General features: G+C 46.0%; 1 protein-coding gene across 1 annotated transcript in view; it reads left to right on the top strand.

Moving 5' to 3' along the window:
• b3glcta (beta 3-glucosyltransferase a) overlaps nt 1-16,982 on the top strand; it is a 46,257-nt gene that overhangs the window by 18,880 nt on the left and 10,395 nt on the right. Inside the window, exons 4-10 of the mRNA XM_084466300.1 lie at nt 6,168-6,277; nt 10,857-10,933; nt 11,871-11,982; nt 12,727-12,863; nt 13,113-13,176; nt 14,319-14,450; nt 15,483-15,552. Of these exons, the coding sequence (XP_084322426.1) occupies nt 6,168-6,277; nt 10,857-10,933; nt 11,871-11,982; nt 12,727-12,863; nt 13,113-13,176; nt 14,319-14,450; nt 15,483-15,552 (702 nt within the window). The remainder of the gene's footprint in view (nt 1-6,167; nt 6,278-10,856; nt 10,934-11,870; nt 11,983-12,726; nt 12,864-13,112; nt 13,177-14,318; nt 14,451-15,482; nt 15,553-16,982) is intronic.

The raw sequence follows: 16,982 nt of genomic DNA, 5'->3' as shown, positions 1-16,982 counted from the left end.
TTCAAGTAAATAATGCTAAGCAGTACTTTGTATTAGCTTTTACTGGCTGTGAATTCACAGGATGCATAGCGACATACACAAAGATTACAATCTCCAGGTCGTCTTTTGACCCAATTTTACATATCTGCTCGTTCATGTTGCTTGAAGCAACCTCACACAACAGAGTCGTTGGGCAGAGCAGAGCCTCCCAGTAACCTCGTGGATAAAACCCTGCAAGGCCTTTCTTGGTTGATCAAATCTCGCTGGCTCTGGGGACCACACTTACTAAGACGACACCGCCTTGGCTTGACGGAAAGTAGTGCCCAGAAGATTTGAAATCAAACGACTGCCGGGAACTGCACTGAGCAAACTTTTTCACTCTTCATAAATCCTTCTCAAAGTGCCCGGAGCCAGCGGTGATCCGGACGATATTATCTTCTCTCTCCTACAGAAATATACTCTTTATCTGTTTCACAATCTGTTGAGGGAATGTCTCTGTGCTCCTTCACCTCGCCTCTCTTTCAAACCCGTCCACCATTTTGTGTTGTTACCTGAACTTCTTTACGACATATGTTGCCGAAACCATCAAAGCTAGATGTAGATATTGTTTAAAAGATACATTTGGCTTAGAGGTTTAGCTTTAGCAGACCTTTTTGATAAATCCTCTAGCATTCAGAAATCTACTAACGCCGCAGTACATTCAGCAATAACCTTGCACTCTCTAGCGCTAGCCTTCTGTCGGGCTATGCTAGGGCTCTTACCCATGCTGTCAGAGCTATGGGGATTCGCTTGAAAGGTCCTTAAAATTTATGTTCACAAGCTGTTGATTGCACCCTTGAACCAAGCATCGACCCGGCATCAAACCCCTTCTCTGCCTCTCCTTCTCCCCCATTCTTCTCCCTGCCTCTTGCCTGTCACCACACGTCTGAGCCCTTGTCTCCAGGGAGTCCTTCTCTTCGATATGGTTGAGCCGTGTTCGTTTTGGGCCAGGCCGGACAACATACAAACAGCCCACACCGGACCCCAAATACTCAACACTCAACTATATCTATGTTGGCAGATGTGGCAAAATCTCTCTTCCAATATCGGTTGTGCAGGAGCAGGACCTGCCTGTTATCTTGCATTCAGTCATTTACAGATGCTTTTATCGAACAACAACAACCGCCAGGCTGGGAGCAACAATCAAAGCATGCAATCACAATTGGACCGCTGCCCGAACACGTTTCCCCAAGAACAACAACTCAGAGTCGTGAAGAGTCGCTATAGCACACCGAATATCAGGTTTGATTTCTTATATTTGATAACCATGCCTTTTTAATCTATTAGGCATTGGATCCGTTGCAGACTGGGATCTGTTTACAGTTAATTGCGCCGGCGCTTGAATTATTGATGCTGGCTGGGCTCCGAGGGCCGGACTACAATGCTCATTAGTGTTTAGCAGAGGCTTCCCTGCAGTTGAAACCCCTGAGCACCTCTAATGAGTGAGATTAGAGCATGTCTTTGGTCCTCTTCCTTAACCTTCAGGTAGGGAGCATGACTGTGTGCCGCTGCTTTTCGCATGGAATTATAATCACCACTTTTTACTTATTTATTGTACATGAAGAGGGGCTTTTTTTGTCCTCTGATGGCCTTAGTCTCGCTCGCTCTCTCTGTCTGCTCCTATTCTCTCGCTCTCTCTCGCACGTTTTCACTCTCTAGCGATTCGTCTTGTTTTCTCTCTCTCGATTTGGGTTTGTTTTCTTTCTCTCTCTCTGACACGCCTTCTCCTTTCTTACTGCATGCCCCCCTCTACCCCCCAATGCTTCTTCTTACTCTGGCAGGTAATATTTATTGCACTGACCTATTCAGCCCTCAGCTCACATTTGAACACACCCCGCTCTCCTCTGATCCAAGGGTAATTAAACTTGTTGATGGGAACTGTTATATAAAAGTGTTTGACATAGAGGCTGTGGGTAACTCTGGATTATAGCTTTCAGCACAACACATATACTTTCAGACATTTATTTAATACATTTGAATGTGAACATCCTTAATTTGGTGTGATTTGGTGTGAATTCACATTTGGGTTCTGTTTGAAATAAACCATTCAGTGAGTCTGAGTGCGAATCCAGCAATTAGCTTCCCTGGAAGATGCTATTTTTACTTCAATAAATGTGTGCTTACTTTTGACAGCTGTAATGTTTGCTTGTTTGTTGGTTCTTTTGGGCTGCCAAGCCAGTACGTTATTGTTTCGTACCGCTTCTTGTTTGAGGAATATAGCATTTTATATTTGCCAGGTATCGCAAACCCTGCCTCTCCACCTTTTGAAACCAGAATAGACGGCAGCAAAACACACAGGCCAATGCCATTAAATGGCTATCTACTAAAAATGGTCCTCATTGGGAATCTCTTGTTTTTTAAGTATAGCAATCACAACGATTGACATGTGGGTGATGGAAGGGAGTGGTATTTTGAGATTGTTTGTTTTCCCCTTGTTCCCCAAAATCCAATGATGTGAGTCACTGGAGTGTGTCTTCTTCTACACGGGCACAATCAACCGCTCGGCCTCGATGTCGGCGGCGGCGCCCGATAAAACAACGTTAATGATGGCGCGGCTTGTCCTGCGGGACGTGTTTGCCGTCCACCCCCTCCGATCCGTCACTCGGCCCTCTGTGTTTGTGGCGGCGCCGGCCAATAACCATGATGTCTGGGGCTCCGACGCACACATTAACAGGCTGTGGGTCTGCTGGTGCTGGTGGTGGCAGTCATTGAGATGTCACTGTAGTCTGGGCTGCTTGCAGCATTGTATTGACCACGGCGTCTGCTGGTCCTGATCACTATTCCCCTCACTGGGACGCTCACACTTCATCTTCAACTTGTTTGGTCTCTTTGGACTTCAGTTTCAGATTTTTGTTCTATTTTTCCACGTTTTTTACGTCTGTAGCGGTAGACACTGATGCACCGGAACCCGTAGGGAATCAGGATGATGTGGTTTGGGTGTTTGACACCCGGCTGAAAGATTCCAGGCTCAAACCGCGATGTCCTCAGCCTACTTGTGGACATCCCAGAGCAACGTGCAGCCAATTTCCTACCTGCTTAATGTGCTTAAAACACAGCTGTGGGGTGCTTTGGATGAAAGCATGTGATGACTAAATTGTGGCTGAGGAAAAAGATAAAAAATAAGCTGCAGTGAGCGCACCGTTGTGGTGAGTCGACACATCTGGTCTGTGACACTGATGGAGCTCCAGGGGTCGTAGGTCAACCTCTCTGCCCTCCCGATCCGCCGTCTGGCGTCCTACTCCAAGGATGTGTTGCCATTGATTTGTGTCAAACAGGGGCAGCACACCACAGGGCCAGGTCAGCGCGCACACACACACACACACACACACACACACACACACACACACACACACACACACACACACACACACACACACACACACACACACACACACACACACACACACACACACACAATTCCACCGATGGGAATGGCTGCCAAATTATCGTTCTATCCCTATATTGGAAAAGTGTATTTTCTGCTTTTACCCTAAATAACCTATTTCATTACTTGTATTTGTATTGCACTGTTGCTTGTTAGTAACGTTGAGGAAGCCGGGAATTCCGAACGGGAATTGTTTGTTTGTTCGTTCGTTCAATTAGTTTGCAGGGGCCAATCTTCTTGAGACTAACAACGGCTGCCTGCTGTAGGAAAACAAATAGGAACAAAAGAAGATGATGTTAACACACATTCCTCGAGTGTGTTTCCCGCTGCTTTGAAGCGCTCTGGTTTCGGAGCCCTGGGGGGGGGGGGGGTAATGGTGTCGGCACCCCCTGCCTCTGCACTTGGATCCAAGCACTTGATTAGAAGCAGAAATAGGTAGAGTGGGAGTCAGGTGTTCTCCTGGGACTGATTTCCTCTAACACATTTGCAGGCAGCCCCTATGTTTTTATCTTTACGGCGTGGCACCCATATGGCATAGGCAACAGACGACCAGACACATGCTCTTCTCTCTGTGATTTCCCTGACCGCCATTTTCCTTCAACCCGAATGTTTCCTTTCTGCTGAGATCATAAATGTAACGACGCTTGTTTGTCAAAAGCAGAGCTGTTTCCAGCTCCTCCCCTTCGGCGGATGGTGTCGTAACAGTGCGTCGCCCGAGGCTACGACCTGCGTTGTGTGGATTACCTGTTGCCGTTGAGCAAACCCTGAGTAATGGAGAAGGACCGTGTACCTTTTTTAATGTCTGTCTCTCATTCTCGCCCCCTCTCTCTCTCTCGCTCTCTTTTTTTGTTATTAATTGAATCCCATCAGAGTGGAACCAAGGCCAGTGAGTTTAGTCTTAATTAATTGCCTTTTTTCCAGTTTTTGCTCCCTTCCGTTGCCACCGGCTGCAGCCTCTGCACCCAGGGGGATCGGCTTATCTGACGTGGCTGTAGCACTAGTCTCCTGTTTTAATTGTTGCTGTGCCGGGTGTGAGCCATCTGAACCATCACCAGGGGATTTAAAAGAGCTCGCTGGGATAGCGAAGTTCACACACTTTTGAACACGCATGCATCCAACCTTCACGTGTTATATCAAAATTGGCGAAAGTTACACACGCACGAACACAACACACACACACGCACGCACGTGCGTGCGCGCGCAAAACACACACAACCCACACACACACACACACACACACACACACACACACACATGTAGGCAACCATGCGCAGACACACAGCCATTAATGTGCAGTCCTAGCAGAAGGACGTTTAGAGGTGGTGTAGTGCGCTGAAAGACACATTCCCCTCCCTAAGCTTCGCTCCCAGCAGAGCCCGGGTCTGTTAGATCTGTAGGCTGATGGACACGCTGAGATTTAGTGAGTATATCCAACGCACCCCTTCCTCCCCTGCCTCCCGACCTCCCTCCCCCCGTCCCTCCCTGCATCCTCTCCAGCTCTCTCACCCCCACCCCGTCGCTGCATTGACGGGGTGAGAAGATCAATGGGAGCTTTGTAATGTTCAGGAGAGTTGGGACAGCACGCACACACATGCACGCACACACACACACGCAGGCTCATAAATGCATCCGAACACACGCATGCACATTAAACACACACACACACACACACACACACACACACACACACACACACACACACACACACACACACACACACACACACTCAACACCAACATAGTAAATTAAAGAGATATGACACTGATGCAGTGTGCCTCCCTGACCCTGACGAGTTATCGCGGGCCCTCGGTGGGAGAGGTCCTGCTTTTGGTAATTGAAGTGTGGAGCGAATCCATTTTATTCTGCTGTGGTCAGCTCCAGCCCGCCGCAGTATCGCAGCGCTTTTGTACAACTATTCCACCGAGGTGAATATGGACCCGTCGGTAGCCACCGTTCCTTATTCCGATTTTTCAGAAAACTTTTTTGCACGTCGTTGGAATCACATCATCACAGAGGGGAGGTTGTGTAACTGCAGCCTATAACTCAAATTGATGAGCAGCCATATGAGGGGCTGCAGCTGAGATATGTTGTTGTTTTTTGTCCAGTGTGCTTTGTGAAAGTGGTGGTGGTTAACAGGAGTCTCAGGAGGAGTTAGAAGTGCAGAGTGTTCTGGTTTAATGAGCTTTGTCCTGGTTTATTTATTCCGGTGTGTTCTGATCAAACTCGGGTCCTTACAAGTCAGGTCCCCATAAATCATGTCCTCCGAAGACTATTAACTTAGAGTGTGTGTCACCATTTGTGGTGTTGAGATACCTTCTAAGCCATTGGTCTTATGAGGAGCTCACTCGTGTATCCCCATGTTATAAATGCTGTGATGCCACTTGGAGACAGGACCCCTCCATTAACTCTGCGCTTTGTGTGCTTAAGATGCTAAACGGTGTATTTCATCGGGTGGATCTTCAGCCCAAGCCTCCGGGACATTAATCCCGCGTAGCATAGCGTGGTGCTAACTGACAGATTATTTAATTAACAGACCCTGTTCCGTGACATAGACATGCTTATTCTGCAAGCCAATTATACGCTTGACGTGTGCGTCGATGTGACAAAGCTAATGTTTGCAGAATATTAGCCATGGGAATCCCAGCCGAATGAGGTCCTTAAGGAGGTGAAGGGGAGCGCAGGACGTCTGCTGTAGCTTCACTTCCATTCACGTCGAGTTTGTTGTTCATTATTTCGGTGTTGTTCTACCTCTCCCCCTCCCCAGATCTCCGGCAGATAGTGTTTGTCATCCAGAGCCAGAGTAACTCCTTCCATGTCCGGCGGGCCGAGCGGCTCCGAGCCAGTGTGCTGCAGCAGGCAACGAGTCTCACAGAGGTAGGAGATGAGCAGGGCTGGAGCCGCACACACACACGAGCACACGCATGCACACACACATACATACACACATGCACACATACATACATACATACAAAAAACACACACACACACGCATGCACGCATACACGCTTACACACATACATACATACAAAAAACACACACACACACACACACACACACACACACACACACACACACACACACACACACACACACACACACACACACACTCCCCAACCGTACACACGGTGCATCATTCAGTGGGGTAACGGGTCTGCCTGCTTACAAATCATGTGGTGTTTAAGCGTCAGTTACCTGTTCTGATTTAAGCAGAGTGTGACATGCATAAGAACTCATATGCGGTAGAGATCCATTTGCCGCTGACTGATTAATCTCCTTATTTTGTGCTTGAAATGCAGTGCACCAATTTGATTGTGTGTGGTTTATGTGTAGCTTGTCTGTTATTGTGTTGCATTAACATGAAACAAACGAGTTTCCACAGAACTCAACAAATTCAGGAGTGCTTGCTTCTAATACATGAATAACGAGAAACTCTCTAAACCAATAACACAAAGTCGAGATGGAGTTGAATAATAAATAAGTCACCTTGTTGTTAACAGCTATTTTAATTCAGAGCATGCCCCTTCACGTATTTTTGAAATTCATAATTAGTTTGTTATTACGCCAACAGAAAAACAGACATTTAATTGGATAAAGCTTTTTTTAACTTCAGACAATAAGCCCTAGAATAGATTAACTAGACTCAACTTCAGGCGATGAAAGTGTGGCTGAACAGTGTTTTATTTATTAGCTTTACTATTTATGTATTTATTTAAAGAGCTTAAATTCAGCTGTTACAGCTCGTAGCTCTTAAACGTCTCTCTTCGGTCTGTATTGATTAAGATGGTCTAGTGGGGAGGGGGTTGATTCACAGCCCAAAGGTCCTGGGTTCAAACTCTGATCTCCGGCATGTATCTGTAATCATCCTTGAGCAGTAAATCGTAGCTCGAAACAACAAACAATAAAACAGTCAAGAGTTAAATGGATAAATAAATAAATAAATATATCGTATTGGCAGTTATCTCAATCTCCTCGTAGTTTGTATATCACTGCTATTGGTATTTTATAGATAGATTTTATAGATTTTTATTTTTATTTTCATGATGCTATGATTTGTACTTACAATACATAACATCTCCACACAGCATGAACAGTCTATCGGCGTGGGCATTTCAACTCCATCTGTTTCCTAACTCACTGAGCCCAGCCCATTAAAGCGGAAACTCTAGTCGGGTTGAGGTCAGAGTCCATCCCCGCTCAATGATGTCGGTACCGACCCCATTCTATTCTCAGTCTATTTTCTATCATGGCAAACCTTTCTGAGCAGGATGGTTACACCCACACCCACTAGTTTACACCGCTGGGCATTAAATGGTGAATGGAACAGATTTATGGAGCACTTTTCTGACCCGCGTGGCCACTCAGAGCTCTTCGCAATTAACGCCTCCCATTCATGCCGTTTACACGTTGACATGCAGGTGTCATCCATACTAGGCGGCAGGCCAGCACCTCTGGAGCTACTGGTGTTGGATGCCTTCAAAACTTAAATCAACCCCTCTTTGTTGAATCCAATATGAAATATTTGCAAAAAAGTTAATACCAAAAGGTGGAATTGATTGTTTTTATCTAGTCAAGCTTTTCATCCGGTCCTGTAAGGCTCCTATTCAGCAACGCTTTTCAATTCTCTTTGGCTCATGGTTATATAAGTCAAGGCCTTTTTATTGGTTCATCGCTTAATCACAGTTACCAGCGCTGTGAGACCATCGAGATATTTTCAATGAATATCTGTCCGGCCTTGGCTGCAAATTGATTCAAGCAATTGATTCCCACAAAATGGTGCGGCCAAACAAAAGATCCAGACAGCTTTTCAGACTCTTCAGTTTTGAAGAATTTAGTCGGAAGTAAAGCAAAACATATTCTTTGAGAAAGCCTCCCCTTCTGTTCACCTTTTAACATCGCTCGCGCCACCATTGTCTTTTAAGTCTGCAGCATATGGTCATGAACTGAAACTCCCTGCCCTTGGGCTGTGATTGGTCCTTCTTTCTTCTGCTTTTCAGAGTAGGCTTTCAAAAGGCTCAATGCCAGACTGATGTGCAGAGAGAGAACACAGTCACGGTCTCGCTCTAAGGATTCACCTTGAGTCACCTCGCTCCCTTTTTGTTTTTGTGATTGCATAACAAAATGGGAGCACACCTCGGAAGATCATTTGCTTCGTCTTGTAATCCAGCGTATAAACCCCAGCACTGGTCCATTGTCGCAGGGAAACAATTCAGATACAGACAAGTCAGCTATGATTGGGCTACGACCATGGAGGAAATGAAACCCAAGGCGCTCCTGGCCGGAATTCTTCTTTTTAGATTTTCTGTTCTTGTCTGAAATGGTTCTCCAGGCGTTTGATTAGGTTTGGAAAGCACTTCGCCTTTCTAATGGTGCAGCTGAAAAGTAGACTGGCACAACATTGCTCAGGCATTGTTTGTTTGTTTCTCTCGCTTTCTCTCGCTCTCTCTCTCGCTTTCTCTCGCTCTCTCTCTCTTTCTTTCTTTCTTTCTTTCTTTCTTTCTTTCTTTCTTTCTTTCTTTCTTTCTCTCTCTCTCTCTCTCTCTCTCTCTCTCTCTCTCTCTCTCTCTCTCTCTCTCTCTCTCTCTCTCTCTCTCTCTCTCTCTCTCTCTCTCTCTGTGTGTCTGTGTCTTTGGAAGCTTTTATTTATAATGAATACTGGACACATTTCTGCTGAACAAAGCTTCTCATCTATCAGCCGTAGAATTCACTGGATATACGTATTTGTGTGTACATTCATGATATCAGGTATTATACTTTCAATAAGGCAAGTCGGGTAAGCTGTGGAAGCTCAGGAGGACATTTTTAAGGAGCTTTTCCAGAGTCAGAAGGACCACAGGAGTGGGAAGGTGTGCTCTTGATCCCCAGTAAATAACTTATCTGTCTCAGCCAGATTAAATATGCCACATATAAATATTTACACAAACCTTCAGCTGTAGGAAGAGGGCAACCGCGTGGTATTCTTGTTTTAACAAGTACAACTGGGAATGGCCCTTGCAGAGGTTTTATTTATAACGCTGCCAAAGTGCCAATAGGCTTCTGAATTATGAATGTACAACTGTATAACTGTCATTCTGTCAATATTTGTGGTAGATTGGCTGGAGTTTGGAGAATATCCCTTGTCTGGGGAAAGCCTTATTTTGACTACTTTCCCAGATGACAGATTAAAACCTTTTCTAAAATGAAACGTTGGAATGAAAATGGAACGTATTGAGACTATTCTAGGGCCTGATTGGTCAGGTGTGCCGGTGGGTGTGGCTTCCCTTGTTGTGGTGGAAAATATAGGCCACACATCCCGGCTGTGGCAATGCCCCCCCTCTCAGAAACGGGGGTAACCGTAGAGCTAAACTATTGCAATAACTATAAACCAATTCACATATCCAAATCTATTTTTTTATCCAAATATATATCAAAGCAACGTAAATTCCATGTTTATTGCAGCTGATATGATAACAAAATGCAAAAATGCAAATCGCATCAAGTGTTTACAGGTGTGAATACGCCACTATCTAGTGAATCTAATTCCTATCCGATGCGGGATAGGAAAGAGGGCTCCAAGAAGAGGGCTCCAACCAGCGTCCAAACCCATCTGCTGATCCTAACGGGCTGCGGGTATCCCCTCGACGCGCTGCCTGAGTGAAGCATGGCTTGATGAACAGTGAGCTCTTACACTCGGCTGCATTGTTTTCCCCCTAGTGTGAAACATCCCCGCCCTCCCCTCATAACTCTCCCTGACAGCCCCCCCCCCCCTCCCCGGCCCTACTTCTCCTCCTTCCCCCCCCTCCACTTGCCAGAATTATCTCTCTCCAATGCAACTGTTGGAAGCTCATTTGTTCACCACTGATGAGCGTTTCTTTTTGCTGCCTCTGTTAGAAATGTGGGACACTTGATTGGATGTTACGCACGCACACGATACATTGTGTTTTATTTTAATTGGAGCCGTGTTTACTTTCCCTCTGAACTCACTGTTGCAGGAGGAGACTTTTAATGTGGAGTGGTGGCTTGAACCAGGAAGCTGTGGCACTATGCATTGACAACTCTGAAAGTATACGAATCTAGACTCCTATTTGTTGTGCATTGTGTTAATTCATTAAGCAATCACAGCCGTTTCACACATCCCAGTGCACGTCGCTGCACGGCCTACTGCTCATGAATAACACCGTTAACATGTTGATGTTACACTCTACACCTGTGCCAGCATCGTAGTCGCAGACACCCGTTCCCCTATCGGTTCCTTTTGACCAATCCCTGCCTTAAGAGCCGGCTGAACAGTGCCGTAGCGACCGCCGCCCCCGCATTCACACGTGTGCTCCCCTGGCGGTGGGACGGTGTAACCAGCAGTGAGCCGTCTCTGCCAGCCTGTGGTGCTGGGAAAGGCTTGTCGCTCATCGCGCTCAGCTTGGCACGGCCATTGTGCAGTTGATTAACAAATGTTTTCTGGTCTGCTTGTCTTTTTCAGGATCCACCTGTGGTCCTGTTTCTTCACAGTCTGTCAGATAATGAGGGTGACTGGAGCATTCTGCCACTGCTGCCTCAGTAAGTGGCCCACGGAGCGCAGGAGTCATGCAGATGTGACTCACGCTTCGACCCAACACTCTCTCACACACACACACACACACACACACACACACACACACACACACACACACACACACACACACACACACACACACACACACACACACACTTATTAAGCCTGCCTCTTGGTTTTAATGAGCAGAGGTTCTGCCCTGAGCCCAGTGCAGTAGTTATGGCAGTAGTATTTGTTTGCCAGTATTTTTGTCTCTGTGTTTTTCGTTGCACCAAAGTGAAATGATATATTAAGGAATAAATTAATCAGCCATGACTGTATTCGGCTTATCCGCTCAACAGTTTTTCTTTTTTATTGGCCAATAAATCATCTCAAGTTATATTTTACCTCAAAATGACATCATCGCTCACATCTGAAGTATTTGGATGATGGGAAGCTAATTCAATCTATTGCAGTTCAACAAGAGAGAACGGGTCTGCTCAAACGCTTGTTTTCTGTAAACGTTTGCGTTCCCCTATATTACGGACCCAGTCATGGCCCTCCATTAGACGGTGACTCACAGAAGCAAGCCTGAGCCGCAGCCTCCCCACAGTGTAGGTAAAGCAGTACATGCTTTAGTGTTCGTACTCTGGATGCCTCTGAGGCCGAGAGTATCGATGTGGGAGGGACCCGGGTGGTCGTATGTAGGGTGTTATTCTCCCAGCCGAAAGGTTCTGGGGTCGGACCCTCATGTCCACATTCCACCTCGGAGCAGGCTCATATCCCATGGAGCTCGATCATATCCCATGATATGGGATCATATTGATCATATCCCATGGAGCTAGATCTTATCCCATGGAGCTAGATCGTTCCTGGGAAAGCAATCAGTCTTAAGTCTTAAGTTAATGGCTAGGGTTAGGGTACAAATGTGTTGGAACCGTTTGTGTTTTGTGTCTCCCAAAGCTTTTCCAAAACCTTTGGTAAAAACTCTTCATGGCTGGTGTTTCTGGAGGAGGACACCAATGTGAAGGTGGGGGAGCTCCTCGGAGTGCTGGCAAAGTTCGACGGCACCAAGGTGAGTCCCCTTTGTCCTCCGGCCATTAGGCATTCACTCCCTCCCAGACCTCCTGTTGTCTGGACCTCCCCTTGTCTGAACTCCCGTGACCGATACTGACAACTAATCTTCTGCAGAGCTCAAAGCTCATCACAGCCCCTTGTCACAGAGCGGTTCTGAGAGAGCGGGTCAGGTGCATTACAACGGCAACCGCCCCGGGTCGGTGTTCCATCACCTGGATGGGAGACGTGTCACACACATCCATCACACCAGTCTCTTTCTCTGTCTCTGTCTCTGTGTTGTTGTCAGAGGTTGTGATGAATTGACCCGGCCTGGGGGAGATCGCTGTTTAGCTCCTAATCAAGCATTGTAGAAGATGCTGTTTTTTTAACCACATGCATTTGGACTCTTCTTTAGAGCTGTGTTCTGTGTTCTGTTGCTGGTCATATGCGTTAACCACACTTAAACCCCAAATAAAACGGGAAGCAAATAAGAATAGCATAAGTTGAAACTGGATCGAGGTTAATCCTGCCTTTTTGATTTATTTGCAAAACATCTGCTATTACTGACTAACTGTTTGTTTGGGTAAAATTGCTCCCAAAGCATAATCGCTCACCGAGCGCGTCTTTCCACGTCAACACATTCAAAGCACTCTATCACACCATCAGTGATTTCACCCAAGGGGTCACTCCAAACACACGACGATCAGGATTAAGACGGGCAGCTAGGGGGGGCTTAACGTTGACGCGCTGTCCCCTTCAACAGGAGTGGTTCCTCGGGAAGCCCCTCCACGACGAAGAGTCCACCATCATCCATCACTACGCCTTCGCTGAGAACCCACCGCAGTTCAAATACCCCGACTTCAGCGCCGGCTGGGCTCTGAGCGTCTCACTCGTTCAGAGGTACGTGCCACGCGGCCCGGATGGACTGGTGGATTAGGGTTGGACTCGCAGCACAAAGCTTCTGGGTTCCAACCCCAATATCCACGGCCTATCCTGTCAGCTGCCCCGCCCCCCCTTACCTGCTCATCAATGACGTATCTCAAGTTCACCCAATTATAAACTATAAACCACCCAAATAGCCTCAAGCTATTTGCTCTCGTTGTTAAATACCTACCCTCTGAGGAGCTTCTGTGCATTGCGTTGTTCCAGACTCGCAGACAGGATCCGAGATGAGCCGCTGAAGTCTGACTTCACCATCGACTTGAAGCACGAGGTAAATCAAGACGGACGCTCCTGTCACAATTCCCAATGATCTTGCTCTTTTTTCCCCCCCATTTCCCGTCTGTATCTTCTGCATCTTCTGCTCTGCCTCACGGCCACTCCAGCGTACCTTCTCCCCTTTTTCATTTGTGAGTTGAGTAGAGCATGAAATTCATCTTCCCCTTAAAGCACAAATCTCATTACTCTCCAGAATTGTGGTGGTGCGTCGTCGGGGTTGTTACCCCACCACAGGGATACTGCGAGATCTCACTCGGCCACCGTACCAGGGATCCCATTGGACGGAGACTGAAGCATTATAATAATAAAAGACGAGGCTCATCTGCATGCAAAAGACTCTGAGGTGCCGAGGGAAGATGTATAGAAATGTGAATGCAAAAATAATTACCTGCTCAGGGGAAGAAATGTTAAGAGGAGACGCAAGGCATAACTCTTGGTTGGGATGTACCAAGAAAGAAAGGTTGGTTAAAACGGGCAGGAATCAGTAGAGTGACTAGGCTGTCTTTAAGCAAGAAGCCTAATCCCTACCTGCTCCTTGATCAGTAGATATTACATTTGAGTAAGCAGCCATGGTAGGTTGTTTATATTACAGCACTCATGTGAATGTCCTCACTGTTTTATTACAGTATTAATTCCACATTAAACTCCCGGTGTTGCATTCAGTCAGTCTGCTTTGGTTCCATCACCGGGAATGAAAATGTGTGGCTGCACAGAGACGTGTGCGCACACAGAAATAACTCAAGTGACGCTCTCTGGCCATGGGAAGAAGAATAGGAAGGCTGCTTCAAACTATCTTTGTTATGCACTCTCTTGCAGGGACTCATCTCTCTTCATTTTCCCCACAAAAGCCTAACTCTCTTCTTGTCCCTTTTCTATTTTTCTCCTACTGCTCAGAGGAGGCAAACCGCTCGTGTGTACGCAGCACCCATTTACCTCCCTCCTCCACCCCTCATTCACCCCACTTCTCTCACCACACGGCCGCCGTTTTTCCTCCACAATCCAGAATCAGCGATGCCCGCCGCATTGTGCTTCCTCCGGCGACACTAACCACACCGCGATTATCGGAGCAGACCCTGAAATAGACACTGGCATTCCGCCCCCACACTGTGACCGACGGCGCTCTCTCCGTGATTCCAGGTGGCCTTGTACATCTGGGACCAGGGCGAGGGCCTCCGGCTCACCGGCGTGCCCGAGCTGTGCACCGAGCTGCAGGACTCTCCCCGGGCGCCCCACTGCACCACCACGCTCAGCACCCCCGCCCCGGCATGTGTGGGTACCGCCCTCGCACCCCAGACACTCAGCATGCGGAGCGGGGCGGACCAATGGGGGGGGTGGTTTTAGAACGGCAATGTGTGCAGCGCTGACAGAAGTGGTTGATGTGGTTGTGTAGGCCAGTTTTGAATTTAATGTTTCTTTGGTGTGTAGTTTATGCCTAGAGTACGTTTTCTTTGAACGTCATTTTTTTGCACTTTGGTAAAGTATGTGTGGGTTGTATGTTCACGTGACAAAATACTTGTTTTTCTTGAAGTGATATGATGGAGCTGAACCATTTCTGGCTTGTTGTTTACCCCTCGGTGCGCTAACCTCGACTGGTGAAACTTTAAAAGATGAATCATGCACTGTACACTCAATTTGGCAAAGAAGAAATTTGGAAATTTCTTTCACACAGCAGGGTGGCCAGCCTTTCATTCCTCCAGTGGAAATTATACATATTCATAAGGCTTTTTAAACAGGTAGCAGTGGGCTATTACCACAACACAAGGTACACAACAAAACCTAACTTGCGGCACAACTGTAATAAGGAGGAATATGGATAGCATTAAAGGGGGCTCAGCCCTCCTTTGCCAAGATGTAGGAGAAGCTACAGTGGCCTTCACCAGCCAGTAAGTTGCCCAAAGGCACTTCCAAAACCATCTAATCTACAACGGCATCGGTTAGCCAAGTGTCAGACGGTGAGGTTTCTTTATAGTTTTCTGAATTATATTTAGTTATTTAGTCTGTAAAATGATACGCCATGGCTTGCAAGTAAGACAGCCATGCTAAGATAACAAAGCATCCTCTCTAGAGTCGTGTGTTGTGTTGTAAACAAAGAGGAAAGTAAGAGCAGAATGTACCGATGTTATAAGATGTGATTTCATTGATGACATTATTGAAATCCTTATCGATCAGCACGGACTACAGGTATGTCCGGGTCCATTTAGGCTACAAGCTAGTTGAAACATTACCCATCGCAACTTTAAATAAGCACTTCTCTTTGCTCGTTCGTCTTAGTTCTCTTCTTGTGTTTTTTTCTCCGTAAAGGGAGAGGCCGTGGGTAAGGAAGATGTGTTTGTGGCCGTGAAAACCTGTAAGAAGTTTCACGCCGAGAGAGGTAAGCAGTGCACCTACGCTAAAACACCTCCATCCCTTCACGAGACACCTGCCCAGACACGACACACGCTGAAGACTTAACGCCTTCTCTCCCTCCTATTCTTATCGCGGTGGATGCGGCAAGGATTTGTATGACTGGGCTAAAAGTGGTTTCTCATTAGTGTTCGGGAAGACCGATTTGATTAGTGAGGTGCTTATCCGGGGGAATGTATTGTGAAATGTGTTGGAGCTCTCGGTGCTTGATGAAGTATGTTTTGTTCTAATAGGACTGTTTAATTATCTGAAGTACTCGTGTTGTAAAAGCGACTTGGGGCTGAATCGAAATGGCTGAGCGAGAGAAAGGGGAAAAAATCTTGTGAGTGTTACAATTTTTAATACCACGTCGAGATAATATCAAATAAAACACAACGACGGTAATTATCCGGAAATTACAACACCCTGTACTTTACAATACCCTCTTGCATTTAAAGCAGACTTAAATGGATTTACCGAGGCGTAACTTCCATCCCATGAGACACAGACTTTGAGAAATCCTCAGATCACGAATGCTATTTCTCCTAATGACTTCATTAATGCTTCCTTATCTTCTAAATGGTAATTTATGTGCTGCTCTTCCCTGAATAAAATAGAAAGGGAGAAATTAAAATGGATAGTCAACTTCGCCTTGGGAGTAAAAAAACTGATTAAGTAAGTTTTAATTTATATGCATTGTTGGCATCAACAGTGTACTATAACTGCTGTGAATGTTGGATTACTATTTAGTGGATTAGTACATACATTTACATTAAAATATTTTTTAACCATTCTTGGCAATGTTTAAATACTCTGAATTAAAACAACAAATGTATTATTAGATAATACATAGAAAGATGGATGGCTACATACATTATAGAGTTTGGAAGGATATTTAAATTGCATATAATTATTTTTTAATTTCATTCTTACCCGATAATGTTGGAAACCCATTTGTGTTTTAAAGAATTCAAGAGGTTCCATAGAGAAATGTCACAAGAGCGATTGTAAATCACAAAATAGATGGATCAATTCTTCAATAATGCACACACTCACTTCCTGATGTGCTGTGGAATTGCTTCTAGTCTGCCAAGTAGAATGCCATCACATTTGAAAATAGCTTTCTGTTAAAATGACCGCAGATGATTGATTCATGCTGTGATCATCATTTTAACGGAACCCGGGAATGGCATGAAAGGCTGTGAATGTCGTTCTGTCCACTGGACTGATGTGGACTCTTGTGGTCTCCACTCTGGTCACTGGACCGATGTAGCCATGTGAGACCCTCCTAACCTCACATTCAGTTCACATTTACATTCTACATTACGTTTCTCTCTGCAGATCAGTCAGTGACTCATTACTATTAGCTGGGGCTTTTTGAACAATGAAAAGTTGTTTTAAATAAATTGTTTCACAGCC

Source organism: Micromesistius poutassou (genome assembly GCF_964030765.1).
Source record: "Micromesistius poutassou genome assembly, chromosome: 4".
Lineage (NCBI taxonomy): Eukaryota > Metazoa > Chordata > Actinopteri > Gadiformes > Gadidae > Micromesistius > Micromesistius poutassou.
Note: the sequence above shows the minus strand (reverse complement) of the source record. Positions and strands in the feature narration are given on the sequence as shown.